Here is a 24968-nt window from a genome sequence, read left to right as displayed (position 1 = left end):
TCTAATTTCTTCTATGATTTGAGTCTCTTTTGACCCATTTGAAACTGATGTTATGTGATTCAATGTTTTACAGATGACAGAACAGAGAAAACTAAAACAACGGATTGGTCTGCTCCACCATACACCAGCCATGCCATACCAACTAAACCAGGGATTGCCGTCTTAACAGTTTGAAGACAGCCACTGTGACATATATCATGTATCTTTCCGTGTTTAATTCCAAACGTTATTCAACACACGTACTACCACCACTACACATGTTCATTCCAGTCTTTACCTGCTAGTAGTGTAGTTTGTGTTTTTCAACCATTTGTATTCAGTGCCTAGTCAGGGAATTCTAGTTGGCCATGACTGTTTGTAAGTAGGTCGGCATGCAGTACATTATGGAGAGAAAGGGTGGACTAATTACAGATACCTGTCTTTCAGAGATGAAAATACTTGTTATTTTTCTGGAATATGGATTTAAGTGTTACCTAAAACCAGTTTCTCTTCTTGTTCATTGATGTCGAGCTCACTGTAACATCTAATTTTCGAAGACCTTTTAAAGTTTTCCAGATTTGTTCAACTGTTGTCCATTGGCATTTTCATCCATGATCTTTTACGCAGGCTTTCTAGCTGTTTGCCAGCTTCCAGAACTACACTAAAACAATACTAGTGCAAGTTTTGGAGCTTTGTTAACCTATGCTGAGCTGTGCACTCATCCTAGTACCTTGATGAGTTAATGTTTATATTAAAAATTCTCATCATAAACTTGACAAAGGTAACTGAAGATAGTGCTGGATTTTGAAAGTCAAAGTTATTTACTGGAGCTGTTTGTAATTAACTACAATGAACTCTTTTCTCAGTTATTTGCTTTCAGATATCTCGTATTTGTCTATTTCTTTTGTGTTGTATTTTGGTAATGCATTGTTTCCAGTTTACCGATGCATTGTTATTTTAACTACACTGTATATGGCCCTGATGTATACAAACATATGGCACAAATATTTTAATTATGTTGATTGACTGGCTTGTCTCCATTTTGGTATGTTAGTTGTATTAATGGCACTTCGAATAAACAACCACATGTATAAAGGACACTTCAGTCGTAAATTTTAAACTGTGTTCTGAAGATTTCTTCCTTTGTAATCTATATTTAACAGAATAGACATACAGTGTATTATGCTATGTGTATTTGATAAGGAAATATTTTCACAGGCTTTTAAGAATTGAAAACTGGCATAAACCATTTATAGGATATACAAAAACAACATTCAGGTAACTAATTTTGTTAATGCACCTCAAAAAAAAAAGGTTACGATAAACTACACTTGTGTGAGCGACATACAAAGAAAACTATCATTCACAGGTCTGTTTTATGCATTAAATATTCAATAATCAACCTGAGTAAAGGGGTTAGCTAAACCAATATTGAATGGTTAATGGCTAAATACACATGTAGATACCAGTGTGTATTGAATAATATGGACAATATAAGTTGGCCACCTGAGACATTTGACCTTAATTATATAGGTGGCTACAGGTTTGATCATGCATTTGTATTTTTAGCACTTCCAAGTTGGCTATATTTGAGCTAGCCATTCTAACCAGCAGCATTTGTATAGTGCCAACATAATTGTCATTCCAGGTAGTTCTGTCAGTTTCAGCAAAGAGGACTGCATAACATGGTGGAGTAGGTCCTGTTTTTAAAATGGCATCTCATTACAATAGCGAATTTCCTTGTATAAACATTTATAGATGTTCAGTACAAATTAAGTTGCATATTACAAAGACATAATTATATATTACCTGATCTCAAACCTATATATATATTCTTGTAAGATTATTAGAATTTCCAGGTTGTATGATTACTAATAATAATTGTTTTAAATAATAAACAATATACATTGTATATACATGTACCTTGTGCATAATTTGTAACTAGATTTATGCTACATTATTTTGCGCCACAACCATCGTACACAATTTTTTCAAATGTTATTTTGTTAATTTGGTATTCTACTGAATAAATGCTTTGAATAGAAAAGCTATGCTTGTACATTTCTGCATTTTTAAACATAACATGATGAAGTGTGGTGAATGACGTTATATTAAATATTATAGTAGAATTATTGCAGAGTTTTTTTCTAAATACATGTTCCTTTGTTTCTAACGTCTTGGTAAATAAGAATTTGCCTTTTTTTTGTACAAGAGTTTAAATGAAGTTTATTGTTATTGTCGAGTCTCAAATAAAAATTCTGGGTAAGAAATGTGTCCCACTTTGTTATATAACCCTGTGTGATAAATTGTGATATTGCACAACAAACAGTCTCTTATCATGTGTATGTTTGTGTAACTGTTTATCCCTACATGAAAATGGATAGTTGTTGTCTGTGTTGACTACTAACTATGCTTTCACCAACAATAGTTTATTTGTTGTCTTCTTTTAAATTCACATTTTCCCTTTCTGTTTTTAAATTTGTCATGACTTTTCAGTTTTACTTCTAGTGTGACCATATACTTCATCATCAGTTTAGCCAAAACTACAGTTTAATAGCACTTTCTTTACTAATTACTAATTTCATTGAACAGTTTAAGTCGGTTATAGCACCTTTACAGAACTTAATATTTTTATTAATTAAGAAATACACCATTTATCTACAATATTGATAATACATGTATGATATCATAAATTATTATTCATATGGTTCATTATGAATGGTGCTGTAAATGTTTTTCACATACTATACTGCGATATGCTTTCATAGAATCTTCTTACAGTTTGGTGCAATTGATAACCGTAGCATATTAGTGGTGTCTAAAGATGTTCATGTTATTCAAAATTGTTTACAGTGTGCTTTCAGATAATGAATATGTTACCCGCTATAACATAAGAATTGTTATTACATTATCATGTGTGATATGCATGGATGTGACAGGAAGCTTGTTTTAGTTGAACGTGTGGAACTCATGTCAAAAAGCGTGGATGATAAATGTCACATTCACAACTCAACACACACGTAATATGATCGTTACTTAGCTTCATCTATTTTCAGATATTTTTAAGCATTGGCATTTTTCTTTTTTTAATTGACTTAACAATGGATTATAGGAAACTATAATCATAATTACTTGATATATGTGCCGATATCAAATTAATGTTAAGACACATGTGTCCTGGGTGCAACATCTAACATCGCCAGTGGCTGGAATCTGGCTGGGACTAAGTATTGGAAACTGGAATGGTCATTTAAATTATGTTAATCAGTATTTTTAAGAGCTTTTAGAAACTTGTCTTAATGTAAATAATTATGTTCATAAGCCTATGAGACAGGCAACTCTTTCTGTCCCTCCCCCACCCCACCACCCAAATCCTGGAGAAAATCCTAAAATTTTGGCAAAAACAATAGATAAATTTGGGTAAAATGAGCTAGCTTTAATACTTTTCACCATATATTTTCATTATTCTACGCATTGTGGGTTGTAATCCATGTAAAAATGCACAGTGATTCGTTTGCAACCCTATCCTTTATATAGCTGTTTGGCAGTAATGCAAACGTTGTAATCTAGATTCAGTCACTTTTGTTTAATTTGGGCGAAAATCAGCCTGCCCGCCTACAAAAATGGGAGCCCATATGCCTGTGATTATGGTGATTGTAAATTTGGGTGGGGTTTTTTGCCAACCTCATGTTGTGTTACACACATGAAATATAGTTCATTGTGTATACATTTCTTCACTTTTTCACGATTGAATTTATTATAATTTCCAATACTCCCTTGTTTCATAAATGTTGAGTTACTCAAATCAGTTTCTAAAATGAGTTGTATTATTTTTTACCCCAATACGTTTATTTTTATTTTTGGTGTGTACATACTCTGTTTTGACTTGTATGTTATTTAATATTCTGGGGTTTTATAGGGTGGATTTTTTATTATTATTATTTTCGTGTCTCTTTTTTTTGGTTTGGCTTTCTTTTACTTCTTTCCCACATTCCACCTTTCCTGCCCAGCACATGTAATGTTGTCCTGTTCTGTCACATATCAATGTAAATAACCATATACCAGGGCTCACCCTGGATACAAAATACCTGTAGCCAGTTATTATACAAGTTGAAGGATTTCATATTTATATACATTGTAATATGTTGTATATTCAGATATTAAGCTATATTTATATGTAGATATATAGATGCCTGTAGTATAGGAGGAGGTAAAATAATGTATCATATAATATCTTACATTTTCAGTGTAATCAAAGTATGTGGTATTTTTCAGATCACATACTTTAAGAATTTGATAACTTTGCAAATTAGATGTTAATTAGTCGAGGTCTCGGCACTAGGTTTATTGACATTTAAGCAAACGTATTTGGGTGACACTCCATGATTGACGTATGCATTCATAGTCATCAAATAAAAACATTTCAATGGTAATTTGACACTGAAAGCTGTCCAGCGTTCAGAAAACAAAAAATGTTAGGCATAACTTTATTTTGATGTAAGGACATCCAAAATGACGTCATTTGAGTTTGACGTCATTTCCATTCAAAAATACACCGCACCACATATTCTTACGTCATTTGAATATCTAGTAATGGCAGACTGGAATTAAAGTTCTGTGTACAGTTTACAAAAACATGTTGTATTAAGCTTGAGCTTATATGATAAAGAGATTATTACCCTTGTGTATTATGGTATCTTCAATATCATATATTAGGAATAAAAATAATGTATTATGCTCGCCAGAGGATAGCATAATACAATTTTTATTCCTAATATATGATATTGACGATAACGAAATACACGAGGGTAATAACCTCTATGTACCACAATGTGGCAACCATATAAACTGTATGGTAATTAAGTCTTTATTTTTAAATTAAATTTGTTGTAATGTTTCAGCTTTTTGTGAATTTCTTTTTACATAGGTTTCTTCTTTAATTGTTACACAGCTGGTGCATTCAATTTACAATATTGGTCTGTGCCACCATTATTTGTTGTTAACAGTATTGTGACAGTGGTAAATATTTGTATCAATTTTTAAAAACAAATTTAGCAGATTTTTTTTTTTTGCACATTACTGTGTGCAGTATGAATGAGCTGATGAAATTGAAAAACATTAATAATGTAATTATTGTATCATCATGAAAACCTCCAAAGCAAAATGAGATAACCAAAACTGGAATATTATTTGATGTCATTTACCATAACAATATGAAATAATGTGACCGTTTATCATGAGTCATGATTGTAAACATTCTGCTTGTTTGCATCTGTCTGCTTGCATAGTATACATGATGAAAGGAAAACCTAGACATGATTGCATTTAACCATCATACTAACTATATCCATCCTTTCTCTTACCATTATTTAGTCTATTTTTTGACAGCTAAATTTCCATAAACTTTCTAAAATTGATGTTTAAAACTGAATAATGTAGTATTTTGTAAGAACCCTGATATTTGTATGATATATGATATTTAGTCAGTACTGTTTGGTGCACTATGCAAACAACCTAGGATATCTGTACCTGGAATAAATCTACTTTTACAATCACCATTGTTGTTGTTTACTTTGTTGAATTTGAAAACACCATACTGACCATTCAGGGCCGAGTTCAGCCAGCCAGGCATAGTGGTGTGGGGGGTGGGGGGTGGAATGCTTGGTAGATTTGTGGGGTTTTTTGTTGGGGGTTTTTTTGTTGGGGTTTTTTTTGTGAGGGGTTTTTTGGTAGGGTTTTTTGTGTTTGTTTTTTGTTGTGGGGTATTTTGGGTTGTTTTGTGTTTTTTGTTGTGGGGTATTTTGGGTTGTTTTGTGTTTTTTGTTGTGGGGTATTTTGGGTTTTTTTGTGTTTTTTGTGTGGGGTATTTTGGGTTGTTTTGTTTTTTTGTGTGGTGTTTTTGGTGTGTGGGTTAGGAGTGAGGATGATTTGCCCATCACAGATAACCAGGCTACAACTTTTTAAAGCTACATGTATCTTAGTTCTACGATATTGTAAAACAGCCATAAGCTATGATGTAATTACGATGCATGTCATAGCCTACAATGGTTTTATGATACGATAATATACTGCTAAGATAGCTTCGAAAATATTATCTCAGATCAGGAACAATAATTAAATCACTCGATGACGGGCCATTTGACAAGTGAGTACTGGAAATATTTATTTATTTCTTAATCCTGTCAATGAAGTTAGTAAATTTTATTGTTTGTACTCTGGGTAACAGTTTTTCATTTTACACTGGTACCTGGTTAAATTCTCATTGTGTATACATGTGTAGGTATCTGATTCAGTCCTCATTGTTTGTTCACTGGTAATTGAGTTAACGTGTTCACTGGTAACTGGCTCAATTCTCATTGTTCACTTGTAACTGGCTCTGTTCTCCTTGTTCACTGGTAACTGGCTATGTTCTCTTTGTTCACAGGTAACTGGCTCAATTTTCATTGTTCACTTGTAACTGGTTCTGTTCTCTTTGTTCACTGGTAACTGCCTCTGTTATTGTTCATTGGCAACTGGCTCAGTTATTGTTCACTGGTAACTGGTTCAGTTATCATTCTTCACTGGCAACTGGCTCAGTTATCATTCTTCACTGGCAACTGGCTCAGTTATTGTTCATTGGCAACTGGCTCAGTTATTGTTCACTGGTAACTGGCTCAGTTATTGTTCACTGGTAACTGGTTCAGTTATCATTCTTCACTGGCAACTGCCTCTGTTGTTCACTGGCAACTGGCTCAGTTATTGTTCACTGGTAACTGGTTCAGTTATCATTCTTCACTGGCAACTGGCTCAATTCTCAGTGTTCACTGATAACTGACTCGGTTCTCATGGTTCACTGGCAACTGGCTGAAATCTCATTGTTCACTGGAAACTGGGTCAGTTCTCATTGTTCACTGGAAACTGGCTGACATTTCATTGTTCACTGGAAATTGTCTCAGTTCTCATTGTTCATTGGTAACTGGCTCAATTCTCATTGTTCAATGGAAACTGGCTCAATTTTCATTGTTCACTGAAACATGGCATGGTTATTGTTTAATGGTAATGGGCACAGTTCTTAAACTGGAAACTGGCTCAGTTTTTAATGTACACTGATAACTAGCTAAGCTCCCATTGACTGTTCATTTCAAATTCTTAAAAAGTGTTCCTAATTTCATACTCCTATAATGATGCCAAATGTATTTGCAATTTATATAAATAGACTGATTACCAAAGTTCTAGCGATGTTGAACAAAAGCTAAGCAAAAGTACTTTATATTTTTGTTTACAGTAATAAATATGTTTGTTACCCAGCATACATTGTACATGTAGTTTAATTATTATTAAAATAATTTAATAGGTTAAAAAATGTCAATTACAAAACAAACAAAAAGATTGATGACATGAAGAAAATAAGTATTTATTTCATTGTTCATGTTCAATTTGTACAAAACTATATACAATAATAACTTTGTAACAATGGTGCTTTTAGTAGGTGTTAATTAGTATACGATTGGTTAGGTGATTAGCTATGTGGTATACAATTGGTTAATTCATTATAGATCTACTCAGTATATAAGTTAACTGCTTATTGGCCCATATTACAGGAAATGGTAATTTCATTATTGTAATTGGTCATTTTATATCTAACATGATTGGTTAGTTTGTTTACACACATCTATTGAGGATATTTTCATACAGTATATTACATATGTACAGTTTGTTCTGTTGGCCATTGTAAAGTTTTCAGAAATCCACTGATTTTACTGCATAAGAATATATGCTGACTATATGATGTTGGAGATCATTTTAATGACATCATGATTGGCTGTTTCACAGTGATCACAACACCTTTCAATGAAATTAACACTCCTGATAACAGTTTCTAATGATGATGCACAAGTTAACAAATAATTTAGTTGTTTGTTTTTTGTTTTGGGGGTTTGGGGTTTTTTTTAAAGGTATGTAATCTTTCATGTTCATTGATTTTATCACAACAGTTTATGAATAACTAGTATTACCAAAAAACAGATTATGTGTCTCTCTACAAATATCTTATGATATGTTCTCCAAAATATGTTTGATCATGTCTATTCTCAGTTCTGTTCTATTGCAGCTTTTTAGTTTAAGTGGTAATTAATTTATCCAAAACAATACCACTATGATGTCCGACTTCATTTGTAAATGAACACTTTTATTCAACACTAAATTATTTTCTGTCAGATTCTATTTTCTGGGTAAGCTCGTAATGAAAACTGTCTTTTTGATCCTGAGTAAACTTGTCCATATCGTGATTGCCATAGCAACACAACAAGCCAGATGGAGGCTAGACTGCTGAGAAAACACATCGAACCAATGATGATCAAATAGAGTTTTAGCTCCTCTAGAATCAGCCGGCAGTATTTTGTGTCAAAGTACGTGAATGCTCTAGATGTTTGGTCCTGGGACATGTAACATATGCAGTGATTGGCTGATTCAGTGCAGGTTTGGAAGGTGAAGATACGGCCCAAATGAATGGCTGGAAATGTGGTCGCGATGATCATCAGAAAGATAGCGATGAACGACAGTATGAAACATGTAGCCTGGAAAATAAAACGTTAATTTTCAACTGGTTTTAAAAATAATATATTTATAGATTTAATATACTGAGAGAAATAAATAAGGGATCATTTTGTATTGTAGATTTAAATCCCTACTGGTGTAGTATGTACTAGTAATGTTTACATATAAAAGTTTGTTTTGTTTTAATGACACCACATTGATTATTGGATATCAACATTTGGTAATTTTGTAATGTCTGTATATATAATACAAAAATGTAATGGAGGATTGAATATGCATGTAATAAGAATTTGACATAAAAGGCTGCAATGAGATCAATTTGAAGGGCATGATCTAATCATTGACAGTTACAATAGATGACTGTAAAAAAAAGTTAAAGTTTGTTTTATTTAACGACGCCGCTAGAGCACATTGATTTTTTATCTTATCATCGGCTATTGGACGTCAAACATATGGTCATTCTGACACTGTTTTTAGAGGAAACCCGCTGTCGCCACATAGGCTACTCTTTTTACGACAGGCAGCAAGGGATCTTTTATTTGCGCTTCCCACAGGCAGGATAGCACAAACCATGGCCTTTGTTGAACCAGTTATGGATCACTGGTCGGTGCAAGTGGTTTACACCTACCCATTGAGCCTTGCGGAGCACTCACTCAGGGTTTGGAGTCGGTATCTCGATTAAAAATCCCATGCCTCGACTGGGATCCGAACCCAGTACCTACCAGCCTGTAGACCGATGGCCTGCCACGACGCCACCAAGGCCGGTAGATGACTGTAAGCCTATGTACTTTTGTAGATTCAGAGACATGTTCCAGTGACATTTTATTTTATTTTTAATTAGGTGTATTCCTTGACCTTTTACTATCATTTTAATAGGGATTAGGGGTTACATTTTCCTGCAAACAGTAGGTACTAGGTATAATACCTTAATTGCAAAAGCCTTTGATGTAGATGTGTATGATCTGAAGTCAGTGGCACAGTAATAGATTCCGGCAACACCGGCTAAACACAGCTGAAAAATAAAGAGAAATATTTTATAACATGCCTTCAATAGCCTTTTTCTTTTTGGATATGCAGATAGCATGTGTTTGCATGTGTAGACAGTTAAAATCAAATGGGTACAAATGACCAATTTTGCTAGGAAACAAAATAAAATAGACTTGGTATGTAATTATATAGTCGATCACATATATGGGGCAGGATCTAGCCGAGTTGGTAGAGTGCTTGCCTGAGGTGTTTGGATCGAAGGGTCGAAACCCCTCGGTGGACTCATTCTCACATTGGATATTTTCCCCCCATCCTAACCAGTGCCACATGACTGGTATATTAAAGGCCATGGTATATGCTGTCCTATCTATGGGAAAGTGCATATTTATCTTGCAACCACTGTTTCTATTGACAGATTATCATGACCGATTAAAGCAAAGTACAGTAGAATCTCATTGGCTCGAACGCCTAACGGTCGAACCTACTGGTATTCTCGAACCAAGAACAATGCCCCGATTTTTTTCTCTATTAAACCCTTTTATTTTGGTGCTGATTGGTCGAATACCCCTAGGGTCGAACAGAAGGTTTCTCTCGAACCAGTTTATTAGTCCGAACTGTAAAATTAAACATATATAGCTCGAACGACTAAGTCTATCTGAAGAAATACAAAAAATAATTTATATTTATTTACGAATTTTTCATTGACCCTTTCACGTCGGTCACAAAGTAAGTTAATATAAATTCGGAAGTGGACGAATTAATCCTAGATCATATGCCGGCTTCTCATGTTGTTTATTTAGCACCTATCGGTAATTATCTTTCTAGTGCAGATAATAGTACTACGATAATCGTGAGCTGAATGAACTTTGCATGAAACACCAATCAATTGGTGAGCTTAGTTCGGCCTTGCCGGTTTACTTTAAACATTTTAATCGCTACTCTACGCATGAGTGTCGGCATATTTTGTTTTTAACTTGAAATACAGGAGAGATCAATGTAATGTAGTGATTACAACAATAAAAGGTAAAGGGCCTCCGCCTGTGCTTCATGCACTTTCATTCTTTTCTCAACATTGTCAATATGTCGCAAAAGATTCTACAACAGCATAATAAAGAACGATTTTTTAAATTAATAAATATTTATAAATACAGACTACCAGTGTGTTTGTTATTTGTTTATTCAACGGTGATAAATAATAGTTACAAATATGTATCTCATCCGACATTTGAAGGCGACTTCGTTACTCATGAGTCAATCGGACCATCTCGCCCAAGCCAGTTTTATGGAAATATGCGAGGTTTTCCGATTGGTTTTTGTGTTACAGAAGCACCCGACAACGGCCGAATGCATGGTTCGAACTACCCGATGGGTCGAACAGACTTTGATGCACCGACAGTGTTCGAGCCAATGAGATTTTACTGTAATAAACATATACTAGCAGATTATGACTCACTCACTCATATAAGGTGACATGTATAGCTACATTACACAATTGCTCATTTGACCTCTAGGTAATCGTACAATTTAGCAGAAATAACAAAAATAATAGCTTTTTCCCTTAATTTTTATGGTCTGCAGGATAAAAATAATAACTAGTTAATGATGTTGGATATCTGCTTTATCCTGTTCAGGCCAAATGAGAAATTCCACTTGGCAGAGCCTCGCGGAATTTCCCATTCTTACCTTCACAGGATAAAGCAGATATCCGACGTCATTAACTAGTTATTCTCTATATAAATGATTCCTTATTGCTAACAGGAAACTGTAGCAGGTATCCTCAGAAGACGGTGTCAGAATTACCAAATGTCTGACATCCTCTAGCTGATGATTAAGTAATCAGCCTGCTTCTATGGTTAAACAAAACATACTTTAACTTTCATCACCTATACATTCAAAAGGAGAGGTAATGAGAGATTTTTTTGGAAATTATTAATTGGACATTTTTCTGAAATTCTGGATTTGTACCAGTATCTCACAATTTTCTGTGTCATAGTAACCTATACATTTTAAGACCAGGCAAAGGTGTTTGAGATAGCACACACAGCATATTTTAAAATTTTGAAATAATGATTGCTACAAAGTTTAAAGAAATGCTTTTTGTAATTGGAGTTTAAACTGAAATAATGTGGTTGGTATATTTTTATTGTTCGATACATTTTATTTCCAAAGGCATTTTGTGGTGGTGTTTGGGTAGGGTTTTTTGGGGGAGGATTGTTGGCTTTGGGTTTTGGGGAATTTTCTGTTTGTTTATCTGGTTTTCTTTTCTTTAGTTTTTTCCTTTCTTTTTTGGTACAACTTAACTTTCATAAAGTCTGTTAAACATAAATATGTTATTACTTTCGTAAGATAAATTGAGTTGATAATGTTGCTTCTTTTTAAGCTATAACCCCTGTTTAAGTGATTGATATGATATGTACATGAAGAGATATTTCCATAGACAAGATGCCGCCTTCCAAGTGCTGATAAACCTTGTGTGCCAGTGTACATAAAGTAAACCCTTGAGTCAAACTGAGAAATAAAGCAAAAAACTGTGCACTGGCTGCATTGATGATGAACTACATGTACACTGGCTCACCTGAAGGAAATGAAAAACAGGTACATTCCTTCATCTTGTTTCATTTACAACATCACAGGCTACACTACAAGCGTTGGAAACAAAAAAGAAATCTTCGGCATTGTTGAACTTTTCTATGAACCCTGGCTATTAGATTAGACAAAACCTGTGGTATTAGAGAAACTACTTTCCAAACAGTACTCTTTTTTTTTTTTTATCAAAGACACTTGTCGATTCCATTCTGATTCCATTCTGCTTTCCGTGAAATGTACTGAAAATAATTTGCTGTGAAGTCCAATTAGGCTTTCAGATTTGAGGAATACATGCATTTCATATCCTTCTAAAGTTCATTGACCCATGTTCCAGTAAATAAAGGGTAGCAATTAACAATTAGGGCTAGTGAAACACTTAATACAGTGTGTATCTTTAATTGATTATGAACTACAGAACTAAGGAAGGAAGGAAATGTTTTATTTAACAACACACTCAACGCATTTTATTTACGGTTATATGGTGTCAGACATATGGTTAAGGACTACACAGATATTGAGAGAGGAAACCCACTGTTACCACTTCATGGGCTACTCTTTTTCTATTAGTAGCAAGGGATCTTTTATATGCACCATCCCACAGATAGGATTTTGTTACACCAGTTGTGGAGCACTGGCTGGAATGAGAAATAGCCCAATGGGTCCACTGAACGCTTTACCACTGGGCTACGTTCCACCCAAACTACAGAACTATGGCAATGGATGAAATGAAAATAATTGTTTAATGTATTTCTCAAATGGTTTTAGTATAATAATGTACCTTCAAGAAAACATTTGTGTCTCAGTTTACCACACATAAATTTTAAACAATGTTCCATATCATATAGTGCGGTAATTCAGTTTTGAAAAAAACAACCCTACAAATGTATATTGGGAGGAGGGTTGGAGGGCAGGGATGTCCCAAGTGTTCTTATTTTATTTAACTGATCTAGACTAGCTGGACTTATTTATGTTAATGTTTTAGGAAAACATTTTACATTGTATTATACTTCTGTTTAACTGAAATAAACATGATTTGATGCTAATTAATATTGAGCAGAAATCCCACACAAACACACACTTGCACCCACACAAAGACAAGCACACACATACAGACATCTATAAACATTCACAGACATCGTCATATGTAATAATATGCATGCATACTGTAAATCATAAAATGTTGGCGATCTTAAAATTTAGTGAAATCCAAATAAATGACATACATGTATTAGCAACTTAGAACTTTAACAATGTCGTCATATCAGAAACGGAAAAACAAATGAGCTTAATTTGTAAGATCAGCTGAAATGTTTTTGGTGAATCTTGACAGTATGCAGCTTACAGATATCTCAAATTTAATAGAAAATTACAGTAATGTGCATGTTAACTAACTATTGTTGTTTGCTATCCTTTTGGTTTAATCAATATCATGTAACCATTGTTGCGATTTCAGTTAATCACAGACAAAACAATTGCACAAACGTTTTTTGGAACAGTCTCTTTAAATTTAGTGTCCTGAAATAGTAGCGTCTTGTACGACCTTGCCAAATTCACTAACATTTTATGCTCACTAAAATTTCCTGATTTACAGTATACATATAAAGATAAACACACACATAGACTTGTACAGGCACAAAAAGACATGACACACCATTATTATTGGCCTAATGGATTGGTTTCGAGTATCGGTTTCTGATGTTTTTCTGTCTGGACAAAACTCCAGCTGAAAGGTCAGCCATGGTAAATAAACAGCTGGGTGGCATTAAGTCAGCTGGTTTCCACAACTGGTACCTACATGTGTGTACCTATCTACATTCACTGTATGTTAACATTTACAATACAGCTCTCTTCAACAGACCACCCAGATATTTGTACTGGAAAGTTAAAACATCAATCTCCAGTATAGTTTTGTTTTACTATTTTGAATACATTATCATCCACATTATTTTTTTTCCAAGGACTTTGGCATGCCATATTTGTATATCCTCCAGAAGGAAGAAAAAAGTCATTTGTTCAATGACTCCAGTAAAATACCTTGATTATTAATCATTGGATATTGGATGTCAAACATTTGGTAATTTCATATATAGTCTTAGAGAAGAAACCTGCTACATTTTTCCATTAGTAGCAAGGGATCTTTTATATTCACCATCCTACAGACAGGATAGCATATACCATGGCTTTTGATATATCAGTCATTACACTGGCTGGAAAGAGAGATAGCCGAATGGGCATATCAACTAGGATCAATCCTTGACTGTGTTCTTTACCACTGGGCTACGTTCAGTCCCCTAGAAGGAAGACATTTTTTTTATTTAATGATGCACTTAACACATTTTAATTATGGTTATATGACTTTGAACATATGGTTGACCACACAGATAATGAGAGAGGAAACCCTCTGCCACCATCCAATAGGCTACTTTTTCTGATTAGCAGCAAGAGATCTGTATATGTGGTGATGATGATGATAACTAGTTTAACGTGCCCATATACCACTAGGGTTTCGAACACGCCCATCCCGAGTCTCACCTCCGATAAGATCGGTGGCCTGACTCGGGATGGAGGGGGTGGGGGGGGGGTGTTTGAAAATGGGCAGAATTTTGAAAATAGCAATTAGTAAAAAAAGTTAATAGAATAAATAAAAAAAATAAAAAGGTTACAAGCCAAAAAAAAAAAAAATTGATTGCTCGGCCAAATATTTATATAATTTGGAGCATTTTAGAAGGACAGTCCAAAATTAAATAAGAGAAAGAAGAGAGGATCGGACTATTTAATAATATTTTTTTAAAAAGAAGTAATTTCGACTTAAAATTTTGAACGCAGATCTAAAAGTTTAAAGTTCGATTGATATGTCCACGCGAGTGGCCTCGTTAAGGCTGTTTGGGTGCACAGCTTAAAGGGACGAGATGGGTTGCATCCCATCAAGAAAACCCCTAGATTGACAGTCGATAGACGTTGAAGGTGTAGTGCTGTGCTGAAATACAGATCTTGAGAAGCCGGATCCGTCCGAACGAGAGAGAGAGTATCAGACTAGGGTATAGTCCAGTCGTCATGGGTTGGTATAGTGGTGCGGACGGGCCCGACTCCGGAGGATACGAGATGGTATCACTATAAAACAAGGTACAGTCTAGAAAAGAGTAGTAGGGGCCGACCCCGCTTCCTATTTCTTCTTAGAGTGGGGCGGTCAATCTTCCAGTGCTGCTAGGACAGGCTCGGACATGTAGAAACTAAACGCGAACAACCGTGGCGTTCTGCAGAATGGCCGTCATACGAGTCACGAAAAAAACCCCAAGTCGACAGTTAGACGGAGAAATGACGTGGAGGCAAGGAATCTCGCTAAAAAAGAATCCAACCTGGTGGTGCAGGCTGTCGAAACGAGAAGCGTTCCAGCGTTCAATCAGTTCCAATGGCCGCATACATCTCAGTAAAAAACTTCATTTCGCTGACAAAAACAATGAAATGAAGGACCCCCAAGTGGAGCACACGAAAGCACGTGCAGTGTGTACACGCGAAACAAACACGTCCTACCGCGTCGTGCTCCAGACTGGGAATGTGGGGCAGGACGTAGCCCAGTGGTAAAGCGTTTTCTTGATGCACAGTCAGTCTAGGATCGATCCCCACTGGTGTACCTATTGGGTTATTTCTCATTCTAGCCAGTGCTCAACAACTGGGGTAACAAAGATTGTGGTATGTACTATCCTATCTTTGGGATGATGCATATAAAAGATCCCTTGCTGCTAATCGAAAAGCGTAGCCCATGAAGTGACGACAGCGGGTTTCCTCTCTCAATATCTGTATGGTTCTTAACCATATGCCTGACACCACATAACTGTAAATAAAATGTGTTGAGTGCATTGTTACATAAAACATTTCCTTCCTTCCTTCTTTTATTTGCAGCATCCCACAGACAGGGTAGTACATACTGCAGCCTTTGTTACCCCAGTTGTGGAGCATTGGCTGGAACAACAAATAGCCCAACGGATCCACCAACAGGGATCGATCCTATCAACCTGCCCTGCATCAGGTATCTTGGTCATATGTCAAGACGGTTAACTTTGATTTATTAAAATTGTAGTTGTAGTTGTATTTTGCATTAATGTTAATAAATGCTGAGGAGTGATTCCAGCTTGAAGATACATTATGTGCATGTGGTTTCAAGTCGGTGGGTGTTCTGGGCTGGGGAAATCCTTATCTAAGGAATTTATTGCACCATCAACAGATAAAATCCTGCAATGATGTTTGGGTTGTTTTTGTAATAACTGCTGCATGTTAATATACTTTACAGCTGTTGGTTAAACAATAATCAGGGGGGGGTGTGTGTGTGTGGTGGTCATAATCCAACTTTCCTTTTCCTTCTATAGTTGTCCTTATCTACATGTTATACTAAGTTGTCCTTATCTACATGTTATACTAAGTTGTCCTTATCTACATGTTATACTAAGTTGTCCTTATCTACATGTTATACTAAGTTGTTCTTATCTACATGTTATACTAAGTTGTCCTTATCTAGTTATACTAAGTTGTCCTTATCTACATGTTATACTAAGTTGTCTTTATCTACATGTTATACTAAGTTGTCCTTATCTACATGTTATACTAAGTTGTTCTTATCTACATGTTATACTAAGTTGTCCTTATCTAGTTATACTAAGTTGTCCTTATCTACATGTTATACTAAGTTGTCCTTATCTACATGTTATACTAAGTTGTCCTTATCTACATGTTATACTAAGTTGTTCTTATCTACATGTTATACTAAGTTGTCCTTATCTACATGTTATACTAAGTTGTCCTTATCTACATGTTATACTAAGTTGTCCTTATCTACATGTTATACTAAGTTGTCCTTATCTACATGTTATACTAAGTTGTCCTTATCTACATGTTATACTAAGTTTTCTGTTTCACATGTATGATGAGTTTTATTTCTCAGATGATTACCATACTTAACAATGTGTTGTTCAGATAAGTTAGGCTGTAATAAAATTAATTCTAGATTTCTGTCCCCATCTGCCTAGAGGAATATAACCTGCCCACATTTTGTTTGGGGTTTTTATTGAGAAAACAAGTTGCTTTGATATGTGGTATTTTCAATGTCCTAAAAATTTTTTTTTTTAAATTAGATATATTTTATTATGGCCTTAAGATATTAAGATACACATTTACCTACAAGTGTGGACAAAAGCTGTAGACAGCTACTATATTAAAGGCTATGGTATGTGCTATCCTGTCTGGGATGGTGCTTATAAAACATCCCTTGCTACTAATGGAAAAATATAGCAGGTTTTCTCTCTAAGACAATAAGTAAAAAATTACCAAATGTTTGACATCCAACAACAGATGATTAATAAATCAATGTTCTCGAGTGCTATCATTAAACAAAACTAAGCACCTGCTGGTGATTCATGAAGCATGAGACTTTGTTAATATATCCTTTGGACTTTGCCTTCTGCAGGGATACAAACTTGGGGCGGGATCTAGCTTAGTCAGTAAAGTGCTCACCTCAGGTGCTTGGGTCATACAATCGAACTATCTCGATAGACCCATTCTCTGACTGGTTTTTTACCTCATCCCAACCAGTGCCCCACGACTGGTGTATCAAATGCCATGGTATGTTCTGTCCTGTCTGTAGGATATACACATAAGAGATCCCTTGCAACTTATGGAAAAATGTAGTGGGTTTCTCAGACAATATGTCAGAAGTACCAAATGTTTGACATCCAATAGCCGATGATTAATTAATCAATGTACTCGTGTGGTGCCATTAAACAAAACCAACCATAATTACATATTTTAACGAATTATGGTTTTTCATTTTGATTAGAAACTACCTGCAAATTCCTTTTTTCTGGAATTATTTTTGTTTATTTACCTTTGAAATTTTATCTGTGTGAAGACATACAGGTATTTGAAAATAAATTCATCTGCATACCTAAACCTCTGCACCAAGAAAACTATCCCAGTGGTCAGACAGGTGACTGGTGTGTTCTCTCAGAGTGGTATGCACAGAGTCTATGTATAAATATATGTGAAGACAGCTGGTAGTCTGTGTTTATTTATACTGCAGTTCCACTCAAGTAGCAACAGGCTAGCAACAACACCCAGACTTGTTGCTCTTCTTATCACACATGTTCTACAAACTGGTATCTCTGATCCTAGTACTGTAACAAATGCACAGGCATGAAATTGTTTAGGTGGACGAAATTGTTTAGGTGTATCTAGACTGTGTTGTGCAAAGTTTTTAGGGTGGTTTGGAGATACCCCCACCCACCTACCTCAGCTCATGAAAATATATTGAAAAAAAATCTTGGAGCAGGGGGGTTCAATCCCCAAGCCCCACCCCTGCATACACACCTGCTGCAGCACATAGCCATTGTAGTTTATAAACCGTGTCCGTGATTAGACTGTAACAAATAATGCCGATAATTGTAAATTCCAAATGCTGGGTTTAAGAACGGATGGGATTATCTATGAAAGGATTAAAATATTAGGTATCAAAATCAAAACAGGTGGTAATTGTGACAGAAAAGAAACTTGCATTTGTTTTTCTAATAACAGCTATTAAGACTGCATGCTTTTTAATAGGGTTTTTTAAGAATAGTTTTCTAATAACTGCATGCTTTTTAATGGGTTTTTTTTAAGAATAGTTTTCTAATAACAGCTATTAAGACGCATGGTGAATTTTTTAATGGGTTTTTTAAGATTTTTTTTTTTTAAACAACAGCTATTAAAATTGCATGGGTATTTTTTATTAAAATAATTAAAACTGGTCTTATAGAAAAGTCTTTAAGATTGGTCTTCTACAAACAGGCAGTGGAAGATAACAGGAACATGGGTCAGGGCAGTAGTATTGTAGATGTTTTGTTTTCAGATGCCTAAGATTGGTCTTCTACAAACAGGCAGTGGAAGATAACAGGAACATGGGTCAGGGCAGTAGTATTGTAGATGTTTTGTTTTCAGATGCCTAAGATTGGTCTTCTACAAACAGGCAGTGGAAGATAACAGGAACATGGGTCAGGGCAGTAGTATTGTAGATGTTTTGTTTTCAGATGCCTAAGATTGGTCTTCTACAAACAGGCAGTGGAAGATAACAGGAACATGGGTCAGGGCAGTAGTATTGTAGATGTATTGTTTTCAAATGCCTAAGATTGGTCTTGTTATAACAGTTACAGAGATTGATCTAATAACCATTTTTAAGGTTACATGTAGTTTTCTTATATAACAAAAAATAATATGACTGGCCTACTAAAAATGTTTAAGAATTGTTTTCTTATACCAAAAACATTTAAGACTGGTCTTCTAAGAACAATTTTAATTGTATACTTTTAATTGTGATCATAAAAAGTCATCAAGCATGTCATATGTGACTAGTGTTTTCCTTAGCTTGTTTTAGCACACTGTGGCACCATGCTTCAATAGTTCAGTGCCATCTTGCTTTAATCAGCACCATGCTGTCCTGAGAGTAAACAAGCCTTTTTCACTAATTAATTCTAAAATTGCCTTTATAAAACACTCAGAAAATGTATTATTAATTAATAAAATATCCCTGTTATATATTTTGCCATTCATTTATTAAAGCAAGCAAATTAATTACTTTTTTTTTTATTTCAATTAATTATTTATCTTTAATGAGGAAAGAAAAGGAAATGTTTTATTTAACGATGCACTCAACACATTTTTTATTTACGGTTATATGGTGTCTTATCTTTAATGAAAACAAAAAGTGCCCTGAAAATGGTGAAAATGCCCCTAAAGTCTACCATGCCTAACCACATTTCTAGGGTAAACTCTAGTGACAGACCATAGAGATCATTGCTAAAAGTGAAACTGTGTGAATATACCTTGGGGCGGGACATAGCCCAGTGGTAAAGCACCCGCTCGATATGTAGTCGGTCTAGGATCGATCCCTGTCGGTGAGCCCATTGGACTATTTCTCATTCCAGCCAGTGCACCACGACTGGTATATAAAAGGCTGTGGTATGTACTACCCTGTCTATGGGACAATATCTGTGTGGTTCTTAACCATATGTCTGATGCCATATAACCATAAATAAAATGTGTTGAGTGCATCGTTAAATAAAACATTTCCTTCTGAATACACCTTAATATGTGGCTGATACAAGTGTTCACTAAAAAGTAAAAAGTTAAAGTTTGTTTTGTTTAACAACACCATTAGAGCACACTGCTTACTTAATCATCAAATATTGGATGTCAAACATTTTATAATTTTGACTTGGAGAAAAGTTGCTACATTTTTCCATAAGCAGCAAGGGATCTTTTATATGCACTTTCCGAACAAACAGGACAGTACATACCATGATCTTTGATATACCAGCTGTGGGGGTACTGGTTGGGATGGAGGGGGGAACCATTCTGAGAATGGGTCCACTGAGGAGGTTAGATCCTGCAATCCTCTGACAAAAGCACCCCAGGCAAGTGCTCTACCAACTGAGCTACATCGTGCCCCAGTACTAAACAAGAACATGCAGACACCTTGAACCAATCACACAGAGAATGGTTAGGGAATTTGTGGTTCTTCACTTCGGTTTACCAAGTCAGAAAATGTTGAATATGAAATACTGATATCACAAATGAGTTGTTCTATCAGCAAACAGTAACAGACCATTACCTTAGGTACATGCTCTGTATCAGACATTACTTCAGGCAGAACCACAAACAGTTTTATCAAAGTTAACGACATGAGTATATAATAATTTAATTAACAGATTATGGTATCTGTATATATACATGTCTAAATATAATGGCAGTTTTTGTTGTTTCTATCAGGGCTTTTTTTCAATATATAAAATCATATTGAAAAGAAACCTTTATGAAAGAATGACTAAGAATTATCCAAGAATGAAATTGGTAAATTACATATCACTGCTGTGTGAGTGTAATATTCTTTTGAAGAATTTCCATCTTGAATTTTAACTTTTAACTTTCTCCCTTTCTGTTAGTAATACAAATTTATTATATAACATTTAGTGAAATATCTTAAAATATCAGTGAAATAAAAGTGTTATCAGTCACTCAGTGACGATAACACATTTTATATTGAAAATTTCACTATTTCACTCTAAAATGCGTTATGGTCACTGTAGAAAGTGTTATCTTCACTGTAAGAAAGCCGGAACTATTTTACTGCTGGCATTTTAAAAATAAATGTAAATTGGCCAAAAGTTCTATAATAAATAGAAAATTTCATGTTTTTTGTCAAATATGATTTATATCTCATCTCGTGAAGTTTGCAATCATATCATACTTGTCACGCATGTGCGACTCATGAGATATGATTGCAAATTTCATGAGATGAGATATAAATCATATTTGACAAAAAACATGAAAATATCCTCTATGTATTACAGTTGGGCTGAATGAGAGGAAATGATACAAAACAAGAGTAGATGATTCATTCAGACAGTTTAATATTACAGATCTATTATATATGAAGAGTTCAGGCGCAAAACGCGATATAAACCATTTTCTATCTAGTTTTTAGTTAAAGCCATTATTGTTTGTCAGTAAGGGCTAATCGTAGGCCCGCTGATTTGCTGCATAACGTGATTGATCCTTATGAAATTGTATTGGGTAAATCCCGTTTTTGTTTATCAAAACGTGATATACGGCAATTAAAAAAACAAATGGATATATCGCATTTTGCACCTGAACTCTTCATATGTTCCATACTTATGTTAGTATCTTTGATAATAAACGTATGTGTTATATCTAGACAAATATACCTAAAAGACTAAGTCTAATGTTGTCACATTTAGTCAGGATATTAATAATAAAAAAAGATTCTTTTTGAAATAGTGCAGGCCTATAGGAATGATATCTGATGGTTGGGGGTTGGGGGCATCAGCCAAGACTCTTTATCTTTATTTATATAGTAGAAAACACCCAACCAAAAACACATAATAGTCTAGTATGGGTCCTGCACCCCTTCCCTACCCCAGTTTCTATAGGCCTAGTATAGAGTTGGTGTTAAAAAAATGCTCCAGTCCAGTACTCTATCAAGTGCACAGCTGGTATATCAAAGGCTGTGGTATGTGCTATCCTGTCTGTGGGATGTTGCATAAAAGATCCCTTGCTACTAATTGAAAAATGCAACAGGCTTCCTCTCTAAGACTATATGTCAAAATTAACAAATGTTTGACATCCAATAGCTGATGATTAACAAATCAATGTGCTCTAGTGGTGTAGTTAAACAAAACAAACTTTAAATTTTCTATCAACTGAACTAATGGGGAAATTCCCATTGGCAACTGCCAGTAGAAACACATTTTATTATATAACATTTAGTGAAATATGTTAAAATATCAGTGAAATAAAAGTGTTATCAGTCACTCAGTGATGATAACACATTTTATATTGAAAATTTCACTATTAGACTCTAAAATATGTTATCGTCACTGTAGAATGTGTTATCTTGACTGTAAGAAAGCCGGAATTATTTTACTGCTGACATTTTAAAAATAAAGGTAAATTGCCAAAAGTTCTATAATAAATAGAAAATTTCATGTTTTTTTGTCAAATATGATTTATATCTCATCTCGTGAAGTTTGCAATCATATCATACTCATCGGGGGGAGGGGGGCCATAAAAAAGGTCTCGGTGCACAGTGATATAAGATATGACAAAAAGGGACGTTTGAAATAAAATGGCACATTTTGCCCCATTGCCCACTCACTAGGCAATTCGGTTTAAACAATATTTATTAGCAAATCAAATTTGGGATTGGCCAACAGGCAAGTGCCTATATTAAGGTCTCTCCCTACATTTAACAAATATACATGTTATACATCAAGATGGCTAGAACAATAGTACAATAAAGATAACACAGATAGTTGGGGGAATAGAAGAGAGGAGTATGTAGAAGAAACAAAGAATAAATAGCAAACAGTTAGAATGGTTAAATGGTTAACTGATCTCGAAACACTTACTATTAATAAGAAAATTCTGAACAGATTTAAATATAGAGATATTATCTTGGACACTTAAATTTGAATCTCCAAATAGCAAAGTATGACACTTGAGATTATAATAGTTCAGTAAATTCAGTTTATTGTACAAAACACTCACAAGGAGAATGTACAAAAGTATAAGCCTGATTATACATGTATTTAAAAATACCTCACCCCAGCTTGACACAACAATATTGTTTTTTAACTCCTATTGAGGAAGATGTGCTACTTACTGGAATGCCTGCCCAGTAGGGTGTGTCTCTGACCCGGGCTACCGGGATGTACAGCTGGAGGTACAGCGACATCGCCGTGATGGCCACCCCCAGCAAAACCTGCAGCGTCACCAACAGAATGTGTATCCTGCAGCATCGACAGTCACAGCACCCTCCACCCATTGTTCGCCGCCCGTGCTTGAACCCGTGACTCGACCCCAGATGTGACGGAATTATACTGAGTGGAACGGTCGTCTCCAGCTCCACCAGCATGGACCGCAGTTCGGGACTGCTGTACGATGATGCTCCCTTCTTCAGATGGGATGGTTGCAAGACTGAGGTGAACTTTATGGAAGATGCCGAGTGGGCCCGCGGCCTGCCAGAAATAACCATGATCGCACATACAGTACCAGTGTGTTGTTGATGGTCACCTTTTCCTCAGTGTTATTCTACTGCTATTACCACGAGATCCTCATCATGAAGTATGCAGTCAAGTCATAGGAAAATGTCTTCCAGCTTGCTCTGCCCATTGCGGTAAATGTCAGGAGTTATGTGGTTCAGAATCACACATACATGCGGTATCGGACTTCTGTGGTCACCTTTTCTCACTGTTATTATTCCTATTACTTCAACAACCCTGCGATCCCGATGATGATGATGGTGTCTGTAGCCAAGTTGAGAGAAAACGTCTTCCAGCTTGCTTCCCCCATCTCTGTAAATGTCAGGAGTTGTGAGGTTTGGAATCTCACGCTGAGGGGAGGCGGTGTACAAACATACCAATAACTGTAATATCATAAAGCTCGATCTGTCGGTGTTTGTGTTCACCAGCAGCAGGACCCAACCACTGGTTCTTCTCGCACCACAAATAGCCACTTAATGAGGCCCTGCTTGGGTATATGAGTTTACTGGGGATTTGTTTTTAAAGGTGTGTGTGTGGGGGGGGGGGGGGGGCTGTTGTCAACTGCTGTTCTCAATTGTTGATGTTTGATTTGGTTTTGTTTGTTTTGTTTTAGTTTGTTTAGTTTTAGTTTGTTTTGTTTGTTTTTATGTATTGGTGTGTGTTTTTGTAAGGTCATTGCATCATTAAAACTGTCTCAGGGTAAGACTACTAAGAGCCAGTACTGGGATTTGAACCCAGGTCTGACTAGCCTAGTGGTTAGTTGTTAGTGGTTAGTGAGAGAGATAAGATAAAATTTATTGCATTTAAACATTCCACATGGGAACAGAGTGCACAAAGTGACATCAAAGTTGCGATATCAACAAACAATTAATGACTATATTTTTACATTAATATACATGTATGTCACTACTACAATCTAGTCATTATATTGGAAAACCAACTTGCAAATAACACCTATGCTGGCTGGGTCCTGATTTTTCATAATAAAAATAAACTGGTCTTTGGGTGTCATATTTAAAAATGAAGGGTTGTATATAGTTGGAGATAAAATAAAATAACTTTGACTGTTGATACTTATATTTCTTACATTGTACAATGTTTGTGAAATTCATCTTCAATGGCATTGACATCACAGAGACGCTGGTCAAGAGGAGTATATGGTTTTGTATGCCTGACAGTTTCAATTTTCAAGTTATGGTCACTTAGACGGAGTTTAGAGAAATGTTTTCTATGATCTGGATTTAAGCAGTCAATTAGATATGGTTCTAAGTATATTTCCTGTTTGAGAATTTGATATGT

At 35.2% G+C, this 24968-nt stretch overlaps 2 protein-coding genes across 11 annotated transcripts in view; one reads left to right on the top strand and one right to left on the bottom strand.

The window, feature by feature from the left end:
* The window catches only part of LOC121367544 (inositol 1,4,5-trisphosphate receptor type 1-like), a 150958-nt gene extending 146632 nt beyond the window's left edge, over nt 1–4326 (top strand). For all 10 annotated transcript variants that reach the window (XM_041491792.1, XM_041491794.1, XM_041491793.1 and 7 more), the window contains one exon: nt 74–4326. In XM_041491792.1, the coding sequence (XP_041347726.1) occupies nt 74–166 (93 nt within the window). In that variant the 3' untranslated portion in view covers nt 167–4326. The remainder of the gene's footprint in view (nt 1–73) is intronic.
* A 3025-nt stretch (nt 4327–7351) lies between these two features.
* LOC121369485 (sarcospan-like) lies at nt 7352–24016 on the bottom strand. Its single transcript, XM_041494592.1, has 3 exons — nt 23291–24016; nt 9440–9526; nt 7352–8534 (listed from the first exon to the last, which is right to left on the bottom strand). Exons 1-3 carry the CDS (start codon nt 23660–23662, stop codon nt 8172–8174), a joined length of 822 nt encoding a protein of 273 aa, XP_041350526.1. The 5' UTR covers nt 23663–24016; the 3' UTR covers nt 7352–8171.
* Nucleotides 24017–24968: the final 952 nt, after the last annotated feature.

The sequence above is a fragment of the Gigantopelta aegis genome, chromosome 3 (genome assembly GCF_016097555.1).
Source record: "Gigantopelta aegis isolate Gae_Host chromosome 3, Gae_host_genome, whole genome shotgun sequence".
NCBI classification, from domain to species: Eukaryota; Metazoa; Mollusca; class Gastropoda; order Neomphalida; family Peltospiridae; genus Gigantopelta; species Gigantopelta aegis.
The sequence above is the reverse complement of the archived record's forward strand: the minus strand, read 5'-3'. Positions and strand labels throughout refer to the sequence as shown.